Consider the following 26,183-nt stretch of genomic DNA (forward strand, 5'->3'; position numbering starts at 1 on the left):
AAGTCTAAAAGACAACACTGTGCTCAGTGACCAACTCTGCAAATGACGGCTGTGGCCACAAATAAAATACCATCTATCTGTGAGTAAATAGAATGGAAAGGGCTTTTGGGCACCCACAGGTCTTTTTCACCATATCTTCAAGCACAGCTAGCAATATTTATCAGTATTATCATCTCCAAAGGAGATATACATCTGTTTATATATGTAAATGCATGTATTTATATGCATGCATATGTTACACCATAGCATTAAGGTGTTTCTTTGAGAATTTTTCACTTCTTTACATATTTAAGCATCTTCAGCACTATATGGAAGAACAGCTCCACCTGGTTCGTGGCTGAAGTAGAGTTCCCATAGCCCTGCCCACTAAGTCTTCTCCTTCTCTCAGCAGTGGCCCCCTCAAGGCACGTCTTAAGAATCCCTAGGCTCCTGAAAACCACAGAAGGAAGTGATTCTCACTATGGAGATTAAGAAAGACTTTTGGGAGGGTGGGGGTAATGGGTAGTTTTTAAACTGGGACTGATTCAAAATAGTTGTGTACCACACAGAAGATAGGCTTCTGAACAACCACTGTTTTTTCCATCATCAGAAGAGAAGATTTGTGTGGTAGCCTTCAGACATGACCTGCCACCTCCCCTTTGCAGCTGATGAATATTTGACAGGCTACAGGAAATAAGGCATGGCCACAGGCTATGATGGAGTGACCATATGTAGGTCTACCACTGACAAACTGATTGCATTCGACCAAGTGAGGATCCCCAGCTTGAAATTACAGAAATATTTTAAACTTCCACATAAGAAGTAAGAAATTTAAACATGAAAATGTTTAGGCTATATGTGAAAATTATCTGGACATTTGTCATAATATACTCGGTGTATTTTTATCTGTAGACTAAATATCAATGGTGGTTAAATTTTGCTTTGATAATCAGATATTATTGCTGACATATGTCTTCATCTATGAAGACTATTTGTTGAATATATGCAGTAATGTTAGCCACTATTTAAAAGCACTTACTAGGTACTAGATATATTTAGGCTCTAATCTCAATGCTATTACCTCTGTTACCTGAAGAGTAGATGCCTCGTAGCCAGGTGACTGATAGAATTGAGATTTGAATCCAAAATGTGACCTATAAGCTAATATTATAGTTTAAAACTATTGAATCAATTATTTTAAAATTAATTACTTAAGTTATATGTAACTTAAGTCATGTAAGATCACTAGATCTCAAGTCATGTAAGATCAATAAACATTTACTTAATCTAAAATTGGGTCTTTTTTCTTATTTTGAGACAAATCATATAATGAAAAAAACCCACATATTTAGAAACCAATATCAATCAGTAGTCTATCAATAATGTTAACTTTGCTTAAATATTGAAAGATTTCATCAGAAGTTTAAAATAATGTCCTGGCCAGGCACAGTGGCTCATGCCTATAATCCCAGCACTTTGGGAGGTCAAGGCAGGCAAATCACTTGAGCCCAGGAGTTTGAGACCAGCCTGGGCAACATGGCAAAACCCCCTCTCTACAAAATATATATATATGTGTATATATATATATATATATGTGTGTGTATATATATATATATATATATACACATATATATATATTAGCTGGCCATGGTGGTGTGCACCTGTAGTCCCAGCTACTCAGGATACTGAGGCTGAGGTGGGAGGATGGCTTGAGCCCAGAAGGTGGAGGTGACAGCGACCCTTGATTATGCCACCACACTCCAGCCTGGGTAACAGAGCCAGACACTGTCTCAAAATATAAAGTAATAACAAAAATACTGTCCTAATATAGCACTAAAGACCAGGTGTAATTTAAGATATGGCATTTTCTTATGATGAAGATTTAAGTACTAAGTAGCTTTGCTAGTGATTAATGAAAATGTATCAACCCAACTTATATCCTAGGAAATATTATGAAGTAAACTACTTTATTCAAAACCCAAATAACAACAGAATACAAAAAGCAATAAATAAAAGATCAAAAATACAAATGTTAGAACTAAGAAAGGACCAATAGGACCATAACGCAGAAGCTATGCACATATAAATAAGTTGTAGATAAGGTATACACAGGGGTATAACAGGTAGATAAGTTGTAGAAGTCCTAAGCTAAAGTTATGTCAAAAGAGCGAGAGTTCTGTCCCTTTTTGCAGAGCGTGGAAGGTAGGCTACCTTCTCTCTTATTGAGTGAAATTATCCAAAGTTCAGCTTGAGAAACATTGGGATCATGTTACCTTCATATGAATCATCAAAGTGTAATAATTATTATAATTTAATATAATAATTACTATTATTATCATCATTTGGGGTAGGAATATGGCTTAGTATACACATGCAAACATCAACAAATATTTTACAAACACTGTTTACCCTTTCTTATATTTTCTGTTCTACTCTCATCTGTTCTATTCTACTTTTTTTAAAAAATGCTGATTAAGACTATTAAATTGATTTATAACCCACCAATGGATTGCTACCCACAATGTGAAAAAATGCTATTCTGATGAGCCACACATAGGTAACTGCCACCACGTTTCAGCAGGACCTGCTTTTACTAGGAGCTGAATAGCAGAGAGATGAGGTATGGTACATAGTTAAACTTACTGGTGTTTCGGATGTAAACATGGGTTTATCTAGACAACAGGATGAGAAGTCCTTAGCGCCTTTAACTTACAAACTACCACTAGAGGAAGTGTTTTAAAAATTGGTTTTTAAATTTCCTAACATCAAAGAAATTTCTTGTTGCTAACCTAACTGTTTTAATATGTTATTTTGTAGTATTTCCTTATTTATATTTCTCCCGCATTCCACTGATGTAAGTGATTTTTACAGCTTCTGGGACCACATGTTCTAACTTGTCCTGGGCTGTGGTTTAGAATGCAGGTGTTAATTACCTATTTAACAAATCGTAACTATTTACTTCCAGCAGTAAATACAACTTAGTTTCTCCAAATTAAACTGGTTTTCCTGCTGACTAAGGTTCCAAACCCCTATGACTTTCCTCTCCTTTTGAAATGACATTAGATTTACTTTTGAAAGGAATGTATGAAATGGCTCTGTGAGTGTTCTTAGCTCTATCTCTCATTAAAGTCTGGACCTTCTCACTGAATAATATAACCTGGCCATATTCATTTCCTCGGGCTAAGAAAGGTACTCTATCACAGTTCTGGAAGCTGGAAGTCTAAAACCAAGGTATGGACAGGGCTGTGCTTCTTCTGAATGTGCTAGAAAAGAATCCTTCCTTGTCTTTTTCTAGATTTTGCTGGTTGCTGACAATCCTGGCTTGTAGCAATACCACTCCAATCTCTGCCTCTGTTGTTACATGGCTATCTGCCCTCTGTGGGCCTCTCTGTGTCTCTCATGGCCTTCTTATAAGGGCACTGGTCGTTGGATTTAGGGCCCATCCTAATTGAATATGACCTTGTCATAACTAATGACATCTGCAAAGACCCCGTTTCCAAATAAGATCACACTCTGAGCTTTTGGATGTACAAGAATTCTGGAGAGATGCCATTTGCCTTAGTCCATTCCTGCTGCTATAACAAAATACCTTAGACTGTGTAATTTATAAACAATGGAAATTAATTTCTCAGTTCTGAAGGCTGGAAATTCTATGATGAATACTCCAGAAGATTCAGGGTCTGGTAAGGGCTCACTTTTTGCTTCAAAGATGGAGCATCATTGATGTGTCCTCACATGGTGGAAAAGGCAGGAATGCTCTCTTCAGCCTCTCTTATGAGGGCACAAATTCCATTCATGAGTGTAGACCCTCTCTGTCTCAATCACTTCCCAAAAGGCCCCACCTCTTAGTATTATTTCATTGTGGATTAAGTGTCAACACACTACCTTGGAGGGACGTAAGCATTCAGACCATTACGCTATTCAACCCAGTATCCTGATTTCCCAAAGGGATCTGTAAACCAAAAAGGATCTGAAACAGGTCTCAATCAATTTAGAAGCTTATTTTGTCAAGGTTAAGGACATGCCCATGGCACAGCCTCAGGAGGTCCTGATAATGGGTGCCCAAGGTGGTTGGGCTACAGCTTGGTTTTATATGTTTTTAGGGAGACATAAGACTTGAATCAAACAATATATGTAAGATGTACATTGGTTTTTGTCTGGAAAGGCAGGACAACTCAGGCAGTGGAGGTTGGGGGATGGGGGGAGCTTCCAGGTCATAGGTGGATTCAAAGATTTCCTGATTGCCAGTTGGTTGAAAGAGTTTGTCTAAAAGCCTGGAATCAATAGAAGGGACTGTCTGGGTTAAGATAAAGGGTTGTGGAGAGGAAGGTTTTTATTATGCAGATGAAGCCTTCAGGTAGAAGGCTTCAGAAAGAATAGATTGTGTTTCTTATCAGACTTAAAAAGTTTCCTGACCCTTGGTTAATTCTCTCCTGGATAAGGGGGTTTGGGGGGGAGACCTAGAAATGGAAAGGAATTCTCTACACAATGCAGATTTTACCCACAAAAGATGGTTTTGTAAGGCCATTTCAAAATATGCCAAAGATATATGTTTTGGGGTAAAATACTTAGATTTATTTTAGGGCCTGCTATCTGTCATGTTGGTATGTTACTGCTGCAGAGTCTGCTTTGTCAGTCTTAAGGTCTCTGCTTTAATGTTATATGCTGGTCAGCTGTCCCTGAATTCCAAAGGGTGGAGCGCATAATGAGGCATGTCCAACCCCCACTTCCCATCATGGCCTGAAATAGCTTTTCAGGTTAATTTAGAATGCCCTTAGTCAAGGAGTGGGGGTAGTCCATTCAATTGGTTGGGGGGCTTAGAATTTTATTTTTGGTTTACAGACTATATATTTATCTCTACCAAACTTATTGAAATCAGTCAGCAACATGCACAGAAATGGGCTAACTGGCAATTACATAAGAAAGGAGGCACTAATGTCAAACAGGACGTAATAAGGATAAAGTTCTTCTACCCCTAACATTATATAGTAGTTAATAATTCTGCCCAAACTCTTTAGTTCATTTATTTTAAAAATGTAGTTAATTATCATTAAAAATTGGCATTTATACTGAAATATCTAACTTCCAAAACATCTTCACATGCATTATATCATTTCAGCACTACACCCTACTACTGTAAACGTAATTGTCATGACTAGCACCAGTCTATGCATGAAGAAACAGGCTCCGTGTCTTGACTCAGGTCATGCAATTAATTCAGTAGTAGAGAACCAGGATGAGGGTCAAGTCATCTGACTCAAAATCCAGCATTCTTTCAACTACCAAGTTGAATTGTGTTATGTGAAAGTGTTTAAAGCAATGGCTGTCAAGCACAGGCTGGGAGAGGAGGTCAGAGTGGAATTAGAGACCACTTCAGCATCATCTCCAAGGTTTTTTTCTAGCTAACTACACCCACCCATCCCAGAACCTCTAAACAGTGTTGAAAAGCCCCATAGCCCATGAGAATCCACTCCTGTCCCCAGAACCGAGATCCGCTGGTTAAAACTGTATGGGAGAACCTCCAATTATGATTTTTTTTAAGTGGCATGCATTTATGTCTGAGGTCAGTGCCTCTCAAATTTAAATGCACATATGAATCATTTGAGAATCTTGCTAAAATGCAGATTCTGATTCAGTGGGCCTGGGGTGGGGCCTGAGATTCTGCATTTCTAATCTGTTCCCAGATGACGCTAAAGATTGAAGAACCACATTTTGAATGGCAAGGCCTTATGCAGCCCTCATAACAGAACCCAGGAGCAGACAATAGAATGTGTCTATGTGATTGCAGAAAATGTCCACATCAGACAGCTATAAAAAACAGGGCCTCTCTGCCCAATAAACACCTCCTCAGTCTCTAATAAATACAGAAGTGCTTGGGCCCATTCAAATTATGAGTCCTTGGTGGTTGCTGCCCAAACAGGCTAAATAAGACTCAATGAAAGGCCCTTGTCTGTGATGCTTAGCTTCATGACAGGAAGAACACCTGTCATGCTTGCAACAGAAGATTCAGTGAGACACTACTGTTCACAGGGCCCTGGAACGCATAGCAGCCTCCCATAACAGCAGATATAAAGTGGATCACGCAAGCCCTCTGCAGTCACGGCTGGATTTGGCTCCCATCTGACTTTCCCTTGGCAGAGCCACTCCATTTCAGCATGACCATCCATATATTCTATTTTCTGGCATTGTGTAATGTGGTCTTAATGATGCTGACCCCAAAAGTGCTTTTCAAAAGAGGTTTACTGCAGAGATTCATTAAAAGGAAAAATGATTGCATTATGGCTTTTGTTTTTTCTTTCCTTCAAGCTGCTGGGACATGGTCTTTAGATGTGGGGATAATGGTGGAAATAAATCCCTGCAATTCTCTGTTAATGGTGATAGATGAGATGATGAAGCCGACTAGGTGTCCAAGGAACAAAGCCAGCTTTTAATGGCACTTTAATTCTGGAAATTTAGAAGACTTCCTTGCAGAAATTGGAAGTTGGAGTGGCAGAGAAATAATTCAACAAATGAGTATGCTTTCAGGGGACAGCTAGTGTAAATAGGTCCTTAAACTGGTCTTCTCCCTGTGTGATTTCAGAATGTACACTTAAGATAAAATTTTATAAAAGAAGAAAGGTCTGGTAAATAATATAGTATTTATCTCATCATTTTCTCATGTACCAATGAACTGTTGTTTAAAAGAGGAATGTTTAAACATATGGAGAAAAAGCTCAACATCACTGATCATTAAAGAAATGCAAATCAAAACCACAATGAGATACCAAGCTGGCAAAATTGTGGAGAAAAGGGAATGCTTTCACACTGTTGGTGGGCATGGAAATTAGTTCAACCATTGTGGAAGGCAATGTGGCGATTCCTCAAAGATCTAGAGGCAGAAATACTATTTGATCCAGTAATCCCATTACTGGGTTTATACGCAAAGTAATATAAATCATTCTATTGTAAAAATACATGCACAAGTATATTCATGGCAGCACTATTCACAGTAGCAAAGACATGGAATCAACCCAAATGCCCATCAATGGTGATAGACTGGATAAAGAAAATGTGGTACATATACACCATGGAATACTATGCAGCCATAAAAAGGAACCAGATCATGTCCTTTGCAGGGACATGGATGGAGCTGGAAGCCGTTATCCTCAGCAAAGTAACTTAGGAACAAAAAAACAAACACCACATGTTCTTACTTATGAGTAGGAGCTGAACGATGAGAACACATGGACATATTGTGGGGAACAACACACACTGGGGCCTGTCAGGGCTGGGAGTTGGGGGAGGGAGAGCATCAGGAAAAATAGCTAAGGGATGCTGGGCTTAATACCTAGGTAATGGGTTGATCTGTGCAGCAAACCACATTTACCTATGTAACAAATCTGCACATCCTGCACATGTACCCAACAACTTAAAATAAACGTTGAAGGAAAAAGAGAAAGAAATGTTTAACTCTAAGAGAAATTTCATGGCCTAAAGTTCTTATTAGAATACTCTTTAACATGAGGAAATATTTTTTCCAGAACACATAAACTTTATTTATCTTGCTCTCAACTTATAAAATCTAGTTAAAATGTGTTCACATTTATTATTTTCATTTTATCATTTCTTTTTTTTATATCCAACTTTTATTTTAAGTTCAGGGATACATGTGTAGGATATGCATGTTTGTTACACAGGTAAACGTGTGCCATGGTGGTTTGCTGCACAGATCATCCCATGACTTAGATATTAAGCCCAGCATCCATTAGCTTTTCTTAACATAAGGAAATATTATTTGGAAAGATAAATGATGATTTAAGTCAAGGATCACTCTCTTTCTACATCTATAAGATAATAGTGGAGATTTGTTGGAGCTACTCAATATTCCTGGTAAATTTTATCATAAACGTGGGAAGTCCTAGATCCTTCTATCTTCATAGCAAGCAGGGTTGAGATTCTACTTCATATATATTTGTATAATGTATCCCCTTCTTTCCCTTTGCTGCTGCCATGGCATTAAAAATGTATTGTCTTATCTTCAGCTGCACTCTGCGCCCCCCATCAGTCCTATGCATTGCAGTCAGTAATCTTTGTGAAATGCAAATCTGAGCATAGCTTTGCCTTGCCTGAATTCCTTGAGTGGCTTTTACTCCTTACAGCAGCGTCCTCAAGCTTTGGCAAGCATCAGAATCACCTGGAGAACTTGTTAAAACACAGATTGCTGGGACTTTCCCTGGAGTTTCTGATCCAGGAGGCATGGAGTGGGGCCGGAGAATTAGCCTTTCCAGCAAGTTACCACATAAAGCCAGTGCTGCTGGCCTGATGCTGTTGTTCTGGGGACCACACCTTGAGGAAAACTGGTCTATAGAAGGAGGCGCATCAAACTCTTCATCACTACACCGAGTGCCCTTCAGAATTTGTCCATCATCCAACTCTCCAGAAATGTCTCACCCCCACTCTTTTCTTTTCTTTCTTTTTTTTTTTTTTCTTTTAAGATGGAATCTTTCTGTGTCGCTCAGGCTGGAGTGCAGTGGTGCGATCTTGGCTCACTACAACCTCCACCTCCCAGGTTCAAGTGATTCTCCTGCCTCAGCCTCCTGAGTAGATGGGATTACAGGCACATGACACAATGCCTGGCTAATTTTTGTATTTTTAGTAGAGATGGGGTTTCACTGTGTTGGTCAGGCTGGTCTTGAACTCCTGACCACAGATGACCCACCAGCCTTGGCCTCCCAAAGTGCTGGGATTACAGGTGTGAGCCACTGCACCGGCCTCCCACTCTTTTCTGTGCCTCTACCTGCATTCAACCACACCACACTACTCAGTTCTCTGAAATCAAGGCTCTCGCAATTGGTTGTGCAAGTTGTGCACTGCACAAAAATAGAGGTATCATTCACATTATAATCTCTTGATGGGTTCTTTCTGGAATTGACCAGTTTACAGCCTATACCCTTATATGCAGCAGTTCTGAAATAATCACAAACCCCTATGTGTCATACCTCTTTATGGATGCCCCCAGCCACACCAAAGTACTTGGAATTTTCTGAGCAAACCATCATCTTTTGGGCTTCAAAGGCTTTGCCCACCGTTTTCCTTAGTCTGTAATGCCCTTTATCCCTTTTCTGTGTAGAAACCTCCATGAATCCTTTAAGGCCTCCCTCTCAAAAAAGATTTATGATTAGCACTATCCTGAGACCAAATAAAACACTTTTCCAACAGGAAAAAGAAGAGTGTTATAGAATCTGAATAGAGCCATAAATACTCTGGTGTAAAAATTCAGAACACTCCAAGTATTCAAAATCTGTTTTTTCTCCCTCAGGTTTTCATGAATTATCCTTTCAAAGAGCTAGAAAACTGATAAGGAGAAAAGTGAGGACTTCTTTCCACTTTCTTTCTTTTTTTTTTGAGACAGAGTCTTCCTCTGTCACCCAGGCTGGAGTACGGTGATGCAATCTCAGCTCACAGCAATCTCCGTCTCCTGGGTTCAAGTGATTCTCATGCTTCAGCCTCCCAAGTAGCTGGGACTACAGGCACACATAACCACACCTGACTAATTTTTTTTATTTTTTGGCAGAGACAAGTTTTCACCATGATGGCCAGGCTGGTCTCGAACTCCTTACCTCAAGTGATCTGTACGCCTTGGCCTCCCAAAGTGCTGGGGTTAAGGCATGAGCCACCTCCACTTTCTTATTTTGTTCTAGATCTCCACATATCTAAGATGTTGTATGTATGTGTATGTGGTAGTTTAACAAATTATGTTTGCAAATATACATTTATTAAATGGAATATACAGCATTCTTAAGTTTACATTTTTATGACCTTTTATTACTTTCCTGTGGGGCTTTACTTTCGATTACATGGAACACACACACACGCGCGCACACATACAGTTTTATAAAAAACATATTTTAAGACATGAGACACGTCAAGTTCACCTGGAGAAACCTCAGTTTAACTCTTTAATAAACATTGGCAAACTAGATAGTTCAGTCCTAAGGAAAAAAAGATTCAATTGTCTAGGTTTGTCATGCAAACCATTGCTTAAGTGAATGTGTTTGAAAATGTTAAAAATGAGCACTAAATAGTTCTGGAATCGTATTTAACTGGGAGATAAACAGTTTTGTTTTTTTTTTATTGTTTCCCAATGCTGGCTAAAGGCATTTTCCAAACACATCTCCAGTATTTCTTACACTTACCACATTCTGCACTTGGCAGGATGCTTTCATGTGCATGATCCAGTTTGAGCCTTAATAACCCTCTGAGGCAGCCGAGGCAAGCATGAGGCACCTCATTTTGCAGATGAGAGAACTGAAGCTCAGAGAGGGACCTGGCTTGTGCATGCAGCAAGCGGAGGTAGAACCATGTGTTTGAATTGCTGGTCCTGTGCTTCTTTCCACCACAAAACGTCCATTATCTTCAAAGGACTAAAATCAACAAGCTAGTTCAATTGAGGCAAGTCTCCGGCTGCTTTCCTTCCTCCCACGAACAGAAATCAATACAACCAATGTTGGTCCCTACTAATGTGAGTGCTGGGAGCCCTCTTCTGAACTCCCTGTGATCCTGTGAATGTCTGTGTCTAAGTGAAGAAATAACGTAATCATCCAGGTGATTCAAGGGGGAAAAAAGGTTGTATCCAGAAAGAATGTCTATTCCCAGTAACTAAATGCTTAGAACATACACAGCGCAATATTTTTCAGTCTTCTCTTTTGAATGTTTTATTCATTATGTAACAAAAATTTACTTTGGACGTTCAACTAAAATGACAGCATCAACTGTGACTTGTCCTGGGTTTGGTTGACAGACATGACTGGAATTAGTTAGATGTTTTAGTTTAGACAGAGAATCACCAAATGTTAGAGGTTACGTGACCTTGCAGATGACCTAATCCAAATTTCCAAAGGGTTTAACCAATATCTCGCGGTTGATTGTTTGGAATCTCCACTTCCCTGGCCATATACACACATAATTGTTTTTTTTTCTTTCTTTTTTTATTATTATACTTTAAGTTCTAGGGTACATGTGCACAACGTGCAGATTTGTTACATATGTATACATGTACCATGTTGGTGTGCTGCACCCGTTAACTCGACATTTACATTAGGTATATCTCCTAATGCTATCCCTCCCCCCTCCCCCAACCCCACCACAGGCCCCAGTGTGTGATGTCCCCCTTCCTGTGTCCAAGTGTTCTCATTGTTCAGTTCCCACCTATGAATGAGAACATGCGATGTTTGGTTTTTTGTCCTTGTGATAGTTTGCTGAGAATGATGGTTTCCAGCTTCATCCATGTCCCTACAAAGGACATGAACTCATCATTTTTTATGGCTGCATAGTATTCCATGGTGTATATGTGCCACATTTTCTTAATCCGGTCTATCATTGTTGGACATTTGGGTTGGTTCCAGGTCTTTGCTATTGTGAATAGTGCCACAATAAACATACGTGTGCATGTGTCTTTATAGCAGCATGATTCATAATCCTTTGGGTATATACCCAGTAATGGGATGGCTGGGTCAAATGGTATTTCTAGTTCTAGATCCCTGAGGAATCACCACACTGACTTCCACAATGATTGAACTAGTTTACAGTCCCACCAACAGTGTAAAAGTGTTCCTATTTCTCCACATCCTCTCCAGCACCTGTTGTTTCCTGACTTTTTAATGATCGCCATTCTAACTGGTGTGAGATGGTATCTCATTGTGGTTTTGATTTGCATTTCTCTGATGGCCAGTGATGATGAGCATTTTTTCATGTGTCTGTTGGCTGCATAAATGTCTTCTTTTGAGAAGTGTCTGTTCATATCCTTCACCCACTTGTTGATGGGGTTGTTTGTTTTTTTCTTGTAAATTTATTTGAGTTCTTTGTAGATTCTGGATATTAGCCCTTTGTCAGATGAGTAGATTGCAAAAATTTTCTTTCATTCTGTAGGTTGCCTGTTCACTCTGATGGTAGTTTCTTTTGCTGTGCAGAAGCTCTTTAGTTTAATTAGATCCCATTTGTCAGTTTTGGCTTTTGTTGCCATTGCTTTTGGTGTTTTAGACATGAAGTCCTTGCCCATGCCTATGTCCTGAATGGTATTGCCTAGGTTTTCTTCTAGGGTTTTTATGGTTTTAGGTCTAAAACATTTAAGTCTTTAATCCATCTTGAATTAATTTTTGTATAAGGTTTCAGCTTTCTACATATGGCTAGCCAGTTTTCCCAGCACCATTTGTTAAATAGGGAATCCTTTCCCCATTTCTTGTTTTTGTCAGGTTTGTCAAAGATCAGATAGTTGTAGATGTGTGGTATTATTTCGGAGGGCTCTGTTCTGTTCCATTGGTCTATATCTCTGTTTTGGTACCAGTACCATGCTGTTTTGGTTACTGTAGACTTGTAGCATAGTTTGAAGTCAGGTAGCGTGATGCCTCCAGCTTTGTTCTTTTGGCTTAGGATTGACTTGGCAATGGGGGCTCTTTTTTGGTTCCATATGAACTTTAAGGTAGTTTTTTCCAATTCTGTGAAGAAAGTCTTTGGTAGCTTGATGGGGATGACATTGAGTCTATAAATTACCTTGGGCAGTATGGCCATTTTCACGATATTGATTCTTCCTATCCATGAGCATGGAATGTTCTTCCATTTGTTTGTATCCTCTTTTATTTCATTGAGCAGTGGTTTATAGTTCTCCTTGAAGAGGTCCTTCACATCCCTTGTAAGTTGGATTCCTAGGTATTTTAATACTCTTTGAAGCAGTTGTGAATGGGAGTTCACTCATGATTTGGCTCTCTGTTTGTCTGTTATTGGTGTATAAGAATGCTTGTGATTTTTGCACATAATTCTTTTTGCTAGAGCTGAAATAGTTCACTCCTGCCAGCTCTAGAGGTCAGTTGTTGGAGGTGAAAGAGATTAAAAACCTGAGGCAGGTGGGGCGTGGTGACTTATGCCTGTAATCCCACCACTTTGAGAGGCCAAGGTGGGTGGATCAACTTGAGGCCAGGCATTTGAGACCAGCCTGGCCAACGTGGTGAAATGCTGTCGCTACTAAAAATACAAAAATTAGCTGGGCATGGTGGTGCACACCTGTATTCCCAGCTACTTGGGAGGCTGAAGCACAAGAATCGCTTGTGTCTGGGAGGTAGAGTTTGCAGTGAGCCAAGATCGTGCCACTGCACTCCAGCCTGGGCAACAGAGCCAGACACTGTCTCAAAAACAAACAAAAAAAAACACCTGAGACAGTGAGATTCTAACCTGTGAATGGTTGTGGTAAGTGAAGCAATACCTAAGTGTTCCTGGACCAAACCAAGGGTGAGGCTGCTTATTCTCATGGCCCAATAATGAAACGCAGAGGAACTGGGAAAGGAGAGAGTTTATTTCTGTAACCAGGTATGGGGAGAAGGCCTGGAAATTATCCCCAGACCACTCAAAATTACAAAGTTTTCAGAGCTTATATACCTTCTAAGCTATATGTCTATGTGTAAGTGTGCATTCATCTAAAGACATAAGTGATTAACTTCTTTTAATCTATAACAAAGGCCTGAGTCCTGAAGACCTTCTTCTGGAGCCTCAGTAAATTTGCCTAATCTAAATGGGTCCAGGTACTGGGGTGGTTACCCTTGTCTCCTGCTAAATCACAGAAGTTTGGGGAGTTCCTTCAGACCTCCAAAAAACTTGTTTGTGGAGACCTGGGGAGTTTCCTTAAACCCCCGATAAAACTTGTTTAATCCTAAACAGGTCCTGTTAAGAATTCCTTCATTATCTTGTCATGCTTCAAGGCCCAGGAAAGGCCTGGGCAGAACTCTTGCTGGGCTTTTGTTACACTCCAACCTTTATATAAGGACATTGGCTCTTTCAGCTTTTAGTATATAACTTAACCACTCAGTCAGTGCTGAAACAATTGTTGTGGAGGCCTGCGTTAGTGAGACCTGACTTGCCACATAAGTGCCATAAGAGCTTGCTATAAAGTAAATATTCATGTTTTGAAGTGCATCCTCAAACTTAAAGCAAAATTTCACATTTATTATATTTATTGTGTTAAAAAAAACTCTACAATAAAACAATAAACTTGCATTTGGCTCATTGCACCACACATCACCTTGGTATTTATTGAATCATTTATCTAAAGTGCTGTCTTTCTGGGAGAACTCCAAGCTTCATAAGATGTTTAAAATAAGTCCTTCCTCTAAACTGAGAGCAAATGGGTTTTGACAAATTGAATTTCAACATGAGACAGATAATAATGCACTTCAGTACCTGTGGTTCTCTTTAACGTGAATGTGGAATGGCTAAGGGCTTGAATGATTAGTTTTTCCTTTAGTAACTGTTTGTCTTCAAGAATGTGCCCTAAGTCCTGTTGTGCATATGCTAAATTTCCAAGTGTTAAAGTGGTCATATTTGTTAAGCTGTGGTCAACTAGACAATAGACTACAGCAGGACTCTACTATGTTTCATGATCATTTCCCAAAATTAGCTGCAGAAGTAAAGCGACCTACAGTCTAGCTCTAATTGTGGAATCAAGGACTGAAGGTCCCCTCGGACCTTTCACTTTATCCTTTGCCAAAAGGTGGAAGACAATAGAATGGATTAATTTGCATTTCTACTTCTCTCCTCTCTTTGAAGTGATAAACACACATCAGTAAAATGCATTCAAAATTAACAAATGAACAGATTAGATATGGAAAATCTAGAGTATGGATTGTCAGTACAAGAAGAATGGCAGTAATCTCAATACTTAAAATGCCCAAAGATGTATTAGCAACTGTGTAACCTCCCAAAAAAATATCTTGGTTCCTTATGATAAGAGCATAGGAATGGATGGGATCTGACCATTGATTTTTCAGGAATATTTTAGTGGCAGAATATTGTACATGTTACCCTGCCATTGGCTTCTGAGGGTAGGGATTCAAGGTGAGCATTCCCAACTTGCCTTTAAAACTATCTGAATCTATTAGCCAGGGATTTATCTAAACCTTCTCAAGGGAGTTTCTAACTTTAGCCTTGACAGCCTCTTAGAGGAGTTAAAGAGGACCTTTATTTTTCTATTGTGATTCACTGATCCATATTTTTAAAGAAAATTCTGAAGTACTCTCAAGTAGAAAGTATTTAACCTAGTTCTAAGAAAAAAAAAGTATAAAACACTAATAATAAAACACTGCACTTTAAGTTAAAGGTCCATAAATCTTTATTTACTCTACAACACATTCTGAAATGCATTATACTATTGTTTCACTTTATAGCAATTTAAGGAGGAAAGATGGAAGCTGGAACAAGAGGAAGAAGACAACAATGAAAGATATAAAGGGCCCAGGCACAGTGGCTCCCAGCACTTTGGGAGGCCGAGGCAGGTGGATCACAAGACCAGCCTGGGCAGCAGGGCAAAACCCCGTATCTACTAAAAATACAAAAAAAAATTAGCTGGGCATGGTGGTGCATACCTGTAGTCCCAGCTACTCAGGTGGCTGAGATCAAGACCAGAGTATCACTTGAGCCTGGGAGGCAGAGGTTGCAGTGAGCTAGTGAGCTGAGATTGTACCACTGCACTCCAGCCTGGATGACACAGCAAGGCCTTTCCCCCTTCACCCCCCCGCAAAAAAAAAAAAAAAAAAAAAAGTGGAGGAGACATAAGAGGAGAAAGGAGGAAGTGAAAGGAGAATAACCCAGAAGTAGAGAAATTAATTTAGAGAGATTAAAAAGAAGAAAATGCAGGGAAGAAGAAGTAAGAAGTCCTGAGATAAACTAATTTTTTAACAATCTAATGTGTACTGAGCTGTGTGGTGTCAAAATGTCTAATACTGCCCTTTGAAATGTTTACTAGATGCTCAATCTCTAAATGAAACAGTCATTTCAGAATATTTTTCTCAGAGCTACATATGATAACTGAAACCAATGACACCTCCCAAGGTCACTGGCAAAGGTCAGATGAAACCAAGCCAGACCTAACCTAGGTAAGACAGGTTTCCTTCTCCACCAAGAATTGAGTATACTAAATACACAATTTAAGAAAAGAAGCGCTTCCTTTGCCTTACCCTCAAATCTTCATCCTTCTGCTTGCCCCATAAATCTAGAACACTGGGATTTGGTAAGAAAATCCCAAGTTGGGCTATCTATGTCCTATATGGCTTTACAGATATCCCACATACTGTCCTTGGCCCTTGTCCTTCCAGACTGCAGTTCTGGGTCATTTCATTTATTTAGTGATGTCTGTGTACCATGTAATTTTTATAACAGCTGCGAAGTAGCTATGATTGTTGCCTTTATTCAACAGATCTGTACTTTGAGACAGAGAGGTTAAATAACTTGCCCAAGGACACCCAATAAGTGGTAAAGCCAGGGTCAGAGCTCAGACTGCCTGACTCTAAAACCCAGTCACTAGTTCTCTCCTTACTTCATTCTAAGCTCTTCCTCTTTCCTTCCATGTCTGACATCATGCCGCCTGGAATATCAGCCCTGCACTGAAATCATCACGGATGTTCTTCAAACTCTTCTTTTTGAAACCTTCCTGCACTCTTTGAAGTTAGCATATAATCTTCCTTTTCCACATGATGCTGGCCAGAAGTCCACACATCTGAGGACAAAGGCCATACTGACTTGGTTCTGTTGTCAGTGCTTGCCACGTGAATAGTATCTGTTCTTAGAAGAAGCATTGTTGTACTGAGTGCCATGTTCTCTCTCCAGGTGTCGGTCTGAGTTTATATTTTTAATTGTAGAATGAAATTCCTAGTGATCATCAATTCTGTCTAGCTTACGTGGCATGTAAGACAATTCCCTTAACAAAACACAAACCAGGTGGTTAAGAGAGAAAAATTACAGAAAACTAAGAGAGGAGAGATAATTACTCCCCGCAAAAACTATTCCAGCCATATGTGGCCCTCATCCAAATGTTGGATGCCCATACACATGTTCCTAAGAACAGTGAATGTGGAGGGGGGAATGGAATTTAAATATACATTAGGCTTCTAAGTGAAGTATTTGTGTTAGGGAATTTTAAGTTGTAAAATTACCTTCTTATAATCTTCTTGGAAGAACTTGGAGCATTCCATATTAGTTAAAGAATCACCGACCCATCTGTCTCCTAGCTGCCTAAGCAACTAAGAGGATTTGCTGACTTGGACTTTTCTCTTTTCCAGATCCTGGCCATCGTGTCTATCCTGTTCATCGTGCTTTCAACCATTGCTTTGTCTCTCAACACGCTGCCGGAGCTGCAGGAAACGGACGAATTTGGACAACTCAATGACAACCGCCAATTAGCACACGTGGAGGCTGTGTGTATTGCATGGTTTACCATGGAGTACCTTTTGCGATTCTTATCCTCACCAAATAAATGGAAGTTCTTCAAAGGTCCACTGAACGTCATTGATTTGCTGGCCATCTTGCCGTACTATGTCACCATTTTTCTCACAGAGTCCAACAAGAGCGTGCTGCAGTTCCAAAATGTGAGGCGCGTGGTCCAGATCTTCCGAATCATGCGCATCCTCAGGATCCTGAAACTCGCCAGGCATTCGACAGGCCTGCAGTCTCTGGGTTTCACCCTTAGGCGGAGTTACAACGAATTGGGCTTGTTGATATTGTTTCTGGCCATGGGGATAATGATATTTTCCAGCCTGGTATTTTTTGCTGAGAAGGATGAAGATGCTACCAAGTTCACCAGTATCCCTGCATCATTTTGGTGGGCCACCATCACCATGACCACTGTCGGCTATGGTGACATTTACCCTAAAACATTACTAGGGAAAATTGTGGGAGGCCTGTGCTGTATTGCTGGGGTTCTGGTTATTGCCCTTCCTATCCCAATTATTGTGAACAATTTTTCTGAGTTTTACAAGGAGCAGAAACGCCAAGAGAAAGCAATTAAAAGGAGGGAAGCTCTTGAGCGGGCCAAAAGGAATGGAAGCATCGTTTCTATGAATTTAAAAGATGCCTTCGCTCGAAGTATGGAACTGATAGATGTGGCTGTCGAGAAGGCCGGAGAGTCCGCCAACACAAAGGACTCCGCCGACGATAATCACCTGTCACCAAGCCGGTGGAAGTGGGCCAGGAAAGCTCTGTCGGAAACAAGCTCCAACAAGTCTTTCGAGAATAAGTACCAGGAGGTTAGCCAAAAAGACTCCCACGAGCAGCTGAACAACACATCTTCCTCCAGCCCACAGCATCTGAGTGCCCAGAAACTGGAGATGCTATACAATGAAATCACTAAGACACAGCCTCATTCTCACCCAAACCCAGACTGCCAAGAAAAGCCTGAGAGGCCATCTGCATATGAAGAAGAGATCGAAATGGAAGAAGTGGTGTGTCCACAGGAGCAGCTGGCCGTGGCACAGACCGAGGTCATTGTGGACATGAAGAGCACCTCCAGCATCGACAGCTTCACCAGCTGTGCCACTGACTTCACAGAGACAGAGAGATCGCCGCTGCCGCCGCCCTCTGCCTCTCACTTGCAGATGAAGTTCCCAACCGACCTCCCAGGGACAGAAGAGCACCAAAGAGCTAGGGGCCCTCCGTTTCTAACTCTATGCAGAGAGAAAGGGCCTGCTGCCAGGGATGGCATGCTGGAGTATGCCCCAGTCGACATAACTGTGAACCTCGATGCCAGTGGCTCCCAGTGTGGGCTACATAGTCCTTTGCAGTCTGACAATGCCACCGACAGTCCTAAGAGCTCTCTAAAAGGCAGCAACCCACTAAAGTCCAGATCCCTCAAAGTGAACTTTAAGGAAAATAGAGGCAGTGCACCACAGACCCCACCCAGCACAGCCAGGCCACTGCCAGTCACAACAGCTGACTTTTCGCTCACCACCCCGCGGCACATCAGTACCATCCTCTTAGAAGAAACCCCCTCCCAGGGAGACAGACCCTTGCTGGGCACTGAGGTTTCAGCGCCTTGTCAGGGACCTTCCAAAGGGCTGTCCCCCAGGTTTCCCAAGCAGAAACTGTTCCCTTTCTCTTCAAGAGAGAGGAGGAGCTTCACTGAAATAGATACTGGTGAAGACGAAGACTTCTTAGAGCTCCCAGGGGCAAGGGAGGAGAAGCAGGTGGACTCCAGCCCAAATTGCTTTGCAGATAAGCCTAGTGATGGGAGAGACCCTTTAAGAGAAGAGGGCAGTATGGGCTCTTCCTCCCCGCAGGACACAGGTCACAACTGTAGGCAAGACATTTACCATGCTGTGAGTGAAGTCAAAAAGGACAGTAGTCAAGAAGGGTGCAAGATGGAAAATCACTTGTTTGCCCCAGAAATTCATTCCAACCCAGGAGACACAGGTTATTGTCCCACACGTGAAACCAGCATGTGACTAGTTACAAAAGCAATAAATTGGAAAAAAAAACAAAAAACAAACAAAAAAAAACTTGTTTCTTAAAAATGCGGTTAATAATGCCTGTGAACTAAAAAAATGGGAAGCCCTCCCCAAAAAAGTGCATAAAATGTTATTTTTGCATGGCATGAACAGTTTAGCTTAAGTACTGTTTAAATAAAGAGTCAAGACTGCATTTTGTAACAAACCAACAAAAATGACTGAAGAACAGTGAACAAATAAAAAGAGCTCTATTAGGAACCAGTATTCTGCAATGTCTGACATTTTTGATCCTTTCATTTCAAATTATAGGCCGATTTTCAAGTCTTAACATTTATTTTACAATGAAGCTTAGAATTTTCACATGAAAGGATGAAATGTCATTGCATGCATTCATAATTATGAGGAATAAGGTACTGTGAGCTTGCAAAATGCATAACTTTGTAAATAATGGGGCCTGGATGCAAAAGTGTCATGAACACATGGAAACAAGTTTCTGAAACACAGGTATTTCCTTCACAGCTACTGCCTGGAGGAGCTGTACAGACTTCCTGTTGCAAAATTGCAACCTCTCCTTAAACCATCTCGCATATCTTGCTTTGAGTTATAAAGCTCTTAAAAGTACATTTGTTTAAAGGAATACAGTATTTTTTATTTATTTGTGATATAATTCATAGGCTGCATTTTACTTTTTTGCTTCTGCTTAATTGTGGCATTTGTGGTTCATTTATAAATCATAGACATGGGCAAGATTTAATGACCAGATATCAAAATATTTGAAATTTTGCCAATAAGTTATATCATGCCACAGCCAATTACAGAAATGCATTTTTCAAAAACCTGAAATTACTAAAAAGGTTATATCATATAATTAAATGTTTTTAATGGCAGTCTAAATTTGGAAATTAGTTCTGTTAAAAAATTTGGCCACCTAAAGATGACTGTATTTTCCACTTATATCCAACATAACATAACCTTTTCTAACTAAAGTTCTAAAAATAGAATACAGATATGCCAAAATGGAAATTCCAAAAAGTGACTTGACAAACTAAAAGCAGAGTCATTTAAGTGAGATTGCCACCGCCACTCATAGAGTTGGCTGGGAAATGAGTTACTACAAAAAGAGCCCAGGCGTGGTAATGGGTCACCCTATATTTCTCAACATGGGATGCGAGGTGGGGGGACACTGCAATGTGTGGGAGGAAGTTGTTCTTTTTGCAGGATATGAATTACAGAACCCAGAGCACAGATGGCAGTCACACCCTCCTGTAATTACAGCAACTAGAAACACCCCCTTGCATTTCCAACCTTTTCAGGGGGTGGTTGGGACTCTCTTTGTTCAAAATGACTTTCAGCATTTTTGACTGGGAGCAGTGAAATCCAGAACAGTGAAGGCACTGACCAGAGATTGCCCTGTTGGCGAAGTCTGTGCTAGAACCCAGGTCATCTTAATTCACTTTGCTTCACAGGAATGAAGGCTCTGGTCCAAATTTGCAATCACCAGATGTGTGATTCTAGGCAAGCCCGTACAACCTTTCTTGGTCTCAGTTTTGCCCCAGTAAAAATCAAGACAAAATTATTTCCAAGGTCCCATAAGACTTTGATATGATTCCTTGGCCTCCCAGGAAGGTCCAGATTTTGCCTCAGCCTAATGCACTTTGTACATGTCTGTGTGTGTGTGTGTGTATGTGTAAAATTCAGGGAAATAGGAAGATGCTGGGCCAAATTTAAAGCACAATTCATGTTTAAAGAAAAAATTCTAAATTTTATTTTATTTTTAAATGGAAAAAATAGCCCAAATATTTAGACTCTTATTTAAGGCTTTAAAGAAAAACATTTCTTTATTAACAGAATCTGGTCATTATATCTCAGATAAGAAAACACGTTTTGATCTTAGTTGAAACACAAGCAGACCTACTGCTAAAAATAATTTTAAACATTTCTTTTTTCACCGTGCTTAGAATTTCTTAGTGGTTTTCATGTTTGTTTCAAAATATAACCTTTAATAGTTTATGGTCATTAATCGTTGATATTTACATTATTCATACTTATTTCAGTGTCTAAAGCTAAATATTGATCAGTTTTGTAAATAGAGTGTTTGAATTTTCTATCTATAGTTTTTCAAGGTCAAACAGGTGTATCTGCTGTTAGATGAATAGCAAATAATTTATGAAAATCATTTTATTTACATAGCCTCATAAAGCAATTATTTTTGAACATCTCTTATTGATGAATCTCAACTCTTTTTATTCATCTTTCTGTATAAGTGGACTTGTCTTAATGCGCTAAGAGTTGACTGATGCCCACGTTTCCTATGTCTGTTAGGCCTTCTTCTGAGAACACTGCTCCAGAATGTTTAATATTAGAAAGCTTGCCTAGTCGAAGAATCCTAGACATTCCTCCCTAGAAGCGTCCTCCCCAAAATCTTTTTTCCCTTCATTCTAAGGTACATTTTTAAGTTTTAGAGAATTTTCTAGTAGAACGCATGGAAGCTTATCCTTCCATTTTCCTTAGTTCCTCTGAGTCAAAAGTCTTCAGCTAGGAAAGGAAGAAAATGCTCCTCTAAAAAACATCTTTGACTTTGGTGTTTCACAAGGAAGCAGTGTGGGGACTGAAGGCTCCCAGGATGCACTTATGTAGCACTTCCTAAGCCTTTTCCATGAACTGCACCTAACGCAGAGAATAAACATGTGTGCCTGGAATGGTCTGGGAATGTCCCAAGCACAGAGTTCTTTTGGAGTCTTATGTTTTACACTAAAAAATCATGTAAATGCTGCATTTTACTTCATAATTTTATATATTCCATATGTTTAAATATTTTAAAGATAATGTTTTATATTATTTACCAACTAGTAAAATGGATACTTGTATAACTTTAAATACGTCTTTTGTATCCCCTGGAAAAATAGATCCCCAGTTTAAGATGCACTGCATGAATGGCAGGAACAGAGATTGGTTCCCTGAGGGCCACTGGAGGTTTCTGCTGCTGAGAGCGCTCACCCCTTGTTACAAGTGAGGATTATTTGAATGACTACAAAATAACTCAGTTCCACGTATGGCTAATTTGATTCTTCTGACTCTCCTAACAACCAGCACAAATTGCCACAATATTGTTTGAGGTCAAAGATTGAGTCCAATCCTACGAGGATAGAAATGGGTGCATCAATGTGCGTCCTGAGTCAGACCACACATACAAGGATGATATGCTAAGTGGGTCCCTGGAATTGACTTGATTCATCTCTAAACATTTTTACTAGAAATTTCTCTACCATGACACAACCAGCTGCTTTGAAGCAAGCATTTGATCAAGTGTTATCCTGATATAACTAGATTTGGTAACAAGGAGAATATGTGCCAAGTGTCTGTTCCCATTAATTTCTTCTCAAAACAGTCTCACTCTCCTATAGACACTGGCCTAGGAAAGTCAACAATTCAACTATTTTCTCTTGAAATTTGAATACCAAAAAAAAGCCATATGTATATAGAGTACTTACAGTTTCTTATCTCACAACAGCCTTTTGAATATTCAGTAAAGGACTGGAGGAGTTATACATTTTGCTCAATTTCACACACGTCCCTGGTGAATAGAACTTGGCCTCATCCACGCCGTCTGGCTTCAAGTCTGGCATTCCAGTATACTGCAGGAAAGTATGTTTAGTTAGGCTTGGTTTTTTTTGTAATAATATCAAAAATATATAAATAAACCTGGAGGTGTATTTATAGTCACACAGCTTGTTTAAAGCAGCAGTAGATGATGCCAAATGGTAAAAACATAAAAGAACTGGCATTGACCATCTTTTGCATATATGTTTCCCAATTTGGAATTCTGACCATAAGATGTACATTCCTTGGTTAAAGAAAAGAATTCATTGTTCATGATATCACATGACATACTCATTAAGCAGAGGGCTGCAGGAAGACAATCTGAAACAAAAGCGAATACAACTTTAGAAATACTTCTAAGTTCAAAAATATTGTCTAATTGAATTTGATAATAATTTCACTGTTCATTCATTCAGATACTAGTTGAGCATCCCTGTATGGTGCTAGGGTACAACCCTGGCTTCATGGAGCTTACTGCCTGGCCACTTAAAACCAAGCTGAGGATTTGGCTACTGAAAAATGTATTTTCTGAGGATGGAAAAACCATTCAATTATCAAGCCAGGGAAGCACACAACAGAAACAAATGAGATGATTTTCCAAAGAACTGTTTTCCTAAAAAGTAGATGGATGGAATAAAGTCTAATCTATAATTATTTTTGAATCACAGATTTCATGTGTGAAATAACCAATTGTTAATCTGATTGAGTGAGGTTATGGGTTGTCTTTCCTTATCTGATACAATGAAAAATAATTTTTTATTAGATATAATGTTTGTCAAAATAGCTAATTATAGTCTGTAACAAATCACTAGAGCAAAATTTAATACTAGTGGAAAAGTCTGTTAAAAAGTTTATGTTTTAATAGTGTGTTTGATGGTTATATTATTAAAAGCAAAGCATTTTAATGCTTTTTCTTCCTATTAACTATTGGCAACATTTTAGGGATATATCATTAATCATTGCTTAGTCCTCTAAATTTCTAAATGAAAGATTTTTAAAATTCAGTATTTAAAAACTACTTAGTTTGACTCAAGGTATTTATTCTCTAAGTCCATATGGATTTTGCGACTGCACTGCCCTCCCCCAAAACAGCACAAAAAAAAAAAAAAGAAAGCAAAAGAAAGCCACAAAATCTAAATTAAAATTGAAAAGTTTAAAAGCCCATCCCCACTAAGAGGAAAGGTCCCAACTCCAAAATCTTGGTGAACACCTCATAGTACTCAGTTTAGCATTTATTATGACGTAGTGACGTAAATGGTCTCCTTTAGTGGTTTCAATGGCCATTGCTTCTACTTGCCTTTTTAAAACAGCCTAACTTAATTTTATAAATCCTTATTTACCATAATCTCTTCCTTGTTAAGTCTAAAAGAATTTTCACCTGTAAATACACATATAAATAAAGGGAAGTGAGGGATTGTCTTTAATAGTAGGGTCATCCAAGGCCAGCCAAAGATACGAGTACAAAATAAAAAGAAGACTAAGAAAAATTAAGTAAATTAAATATGTTTTTAAGCAGAGAAATTTATATTAGGTATAGGCATGCCCTTGCATAAAATTTAGACTAAATACTTACTATTTATAGGAAATTTAGAATTCAGGCCATAATTCCAATTCTACTTTCTCTCCTGAAGAAATTATTTCTTATCATCTGACAGATATTTCCAGATTGCCGTTGATAAAGTGTTTTATTCAACAAATATGTGTTGACGGTCACCTATGTGCCCAAAATTAACTTAGGTACAGTTCATTCCCTCAAGTTTGCAGTCTAGCAGAGGTTTCATATTTAAGAGGTTATATTCCCAAGTGAAATCCAATTCCAGTGGATTGCAGTGAGCTAATAATAGTATGACAGTAGATTTGAGTTTGTTGTTGGAAAATGTCTGTAACTCCCTTTTATTTTCCTTCAGACCCAAGTTATTTTTTCCATTCTCTAATCTAGAATCTGAATTTCCACCACATAGGGTTTCTAAACACCCATGCTTAAAATTGCAGTAGCTGTCTGAAATCTAGTGACAATGTATTTGAATGAAGACATTTCCCACTTTAGCAGAATAGGATTCTAGCCAAAAATGACTTTGAAAGTGATCGTTTTTATACTCCCGTAACTGTTCTGTTTGATTTTTTTAAATCATAGGCTGTATGCTGAGCTAGATGCCACCCCAAGCTGCTGATTTTATGAAAGCCGAACGCCCATCTGAGCAATGTTTATCTTCCCTCCGCGGTGGGCAATGCTAGCCAACAGTATGGCTACATAGTTTTTCTTTTAACTATTTTTGCTCCATTTCAACCTAAAACACACTTAGGATGGTATACCAAACACTTAAAATAGACTTTCAAAATCAAAACTCAGGGAAACTGACACGGAATAGTGAGGACAGAGCAGCGTGGAAAGACAGGTTCAGAGAGGATGTCAGGGGCGCTCCGCCGTCCAGCTTGTTATTCCCTGTGTCGAGAGCCCTCTACTGGTCAATCTGAGAGAAGGTGGAAGTGTACAGGCCAAGAAAGGATGCCTTCACCAGGACTTGAAAACCACCTTCAGTTTTCCACCTTCAGTTCCCCCTGCATTTAGCCAAAACCACAATTCCATTGTTTTTTCAGTGATTACATCTCAGGTTTTTTTTTCTTTTTCCAAAATATTTGATAAAATTCTTGCTACCCTTTGCACAGCACTTTCAGAGTATTCCTACCTCCAAAATCAAAACAAAATCACAAGTGTAGCTGAACGTTTAGCAGTGCCCTGGTCTACCCTTGGGATACACAGTAAATGCTATTTTCACCTTTCTGCTATTAGTGGGAAGCAAGATAAGAACTCAAAATGGTGGGTTTAAAAAAAAATCATGGATCTCTAATGACAAGGCTATTTGGGTTGACTCGCTCCAAAACTCAGTTTCCATTCGAGTTGAAGATTACAAGTAGAGCCTGAAATCCCCCTGAATTGACTCTTTGAAAAAAAAAAGTGGTTTCTAAACTCCCCATAGACATCTGTGTGTGCTGGCCAGATATTCTACTACAGCCAGATTTCTGGCCCATCTTTAAAGCAAGATGTTTCTAACATTTTTATTTGGGTATGGGTTAGGCTATGTTTTCAACCTGTAAATTATACTCACATCATAATGTTTCATGACAATTAAGAAGATTTTTGTAAGGAAAACACACAGAAAGAAATGTATTGATATTACCCAAATTACTTATCCAACAAAATGCTATCACTAGAATTAATTAATAAAAATGTACATATTCTATGAAAATCTCACTAAAGAACTGGCAAAAATTTTCCTATTAATATTTAGCTCAAAACCAAAGAGAAGAGAAAAAGAAAAACATGGAACTTACAAAACACTTACAAAAACTAGTGTGTGACACTAT

General features: G+C 39.2%; 1 protein-coding gene across 1 annotated transcript in view; it reads left to right on the top strand.

Moving 5' to 3' along the window:
• Positions 1–19,478, top strand: part of KCNB2 (potassium voltage-gated channel subfamily B member 2) — a 400,010-nt gene extending 380,532 nt beyond the window's left edge. The window contains exon 3 of the mRNA XM_054498331.2: positions 17,058–19,478. Within this exon, the coding sequence (XP_054354306.1) occupies positions 17,058–19,214 (2,157 nt within the window). The 3' untranslated portion in view covers positions 19,215–19,478. The remainder of the gene's footprint in view (positions 1–17,057) is intronic.
• The last annotated feature ends 6,705 nt before the right edge of the window (positions 19,479–26,183 follow it).

The sequence above is a fragment of the Pongo pygmaeus genome, chromosome 7 (assembly GCF_028885625.2).
Source record: "Pongo pygmaeus isolate AG05252 chromosome 7, NHGRI_mPonPyg2-v2.0_pri, whole genome shotgun sequence".
In the NCBI taxonomy this organism is placed as follows: Eukaryota; Metazoa; Chordata; class Mammalia; order Primates; family Hominidae; genus Pongo; species Pongo pygmaeus.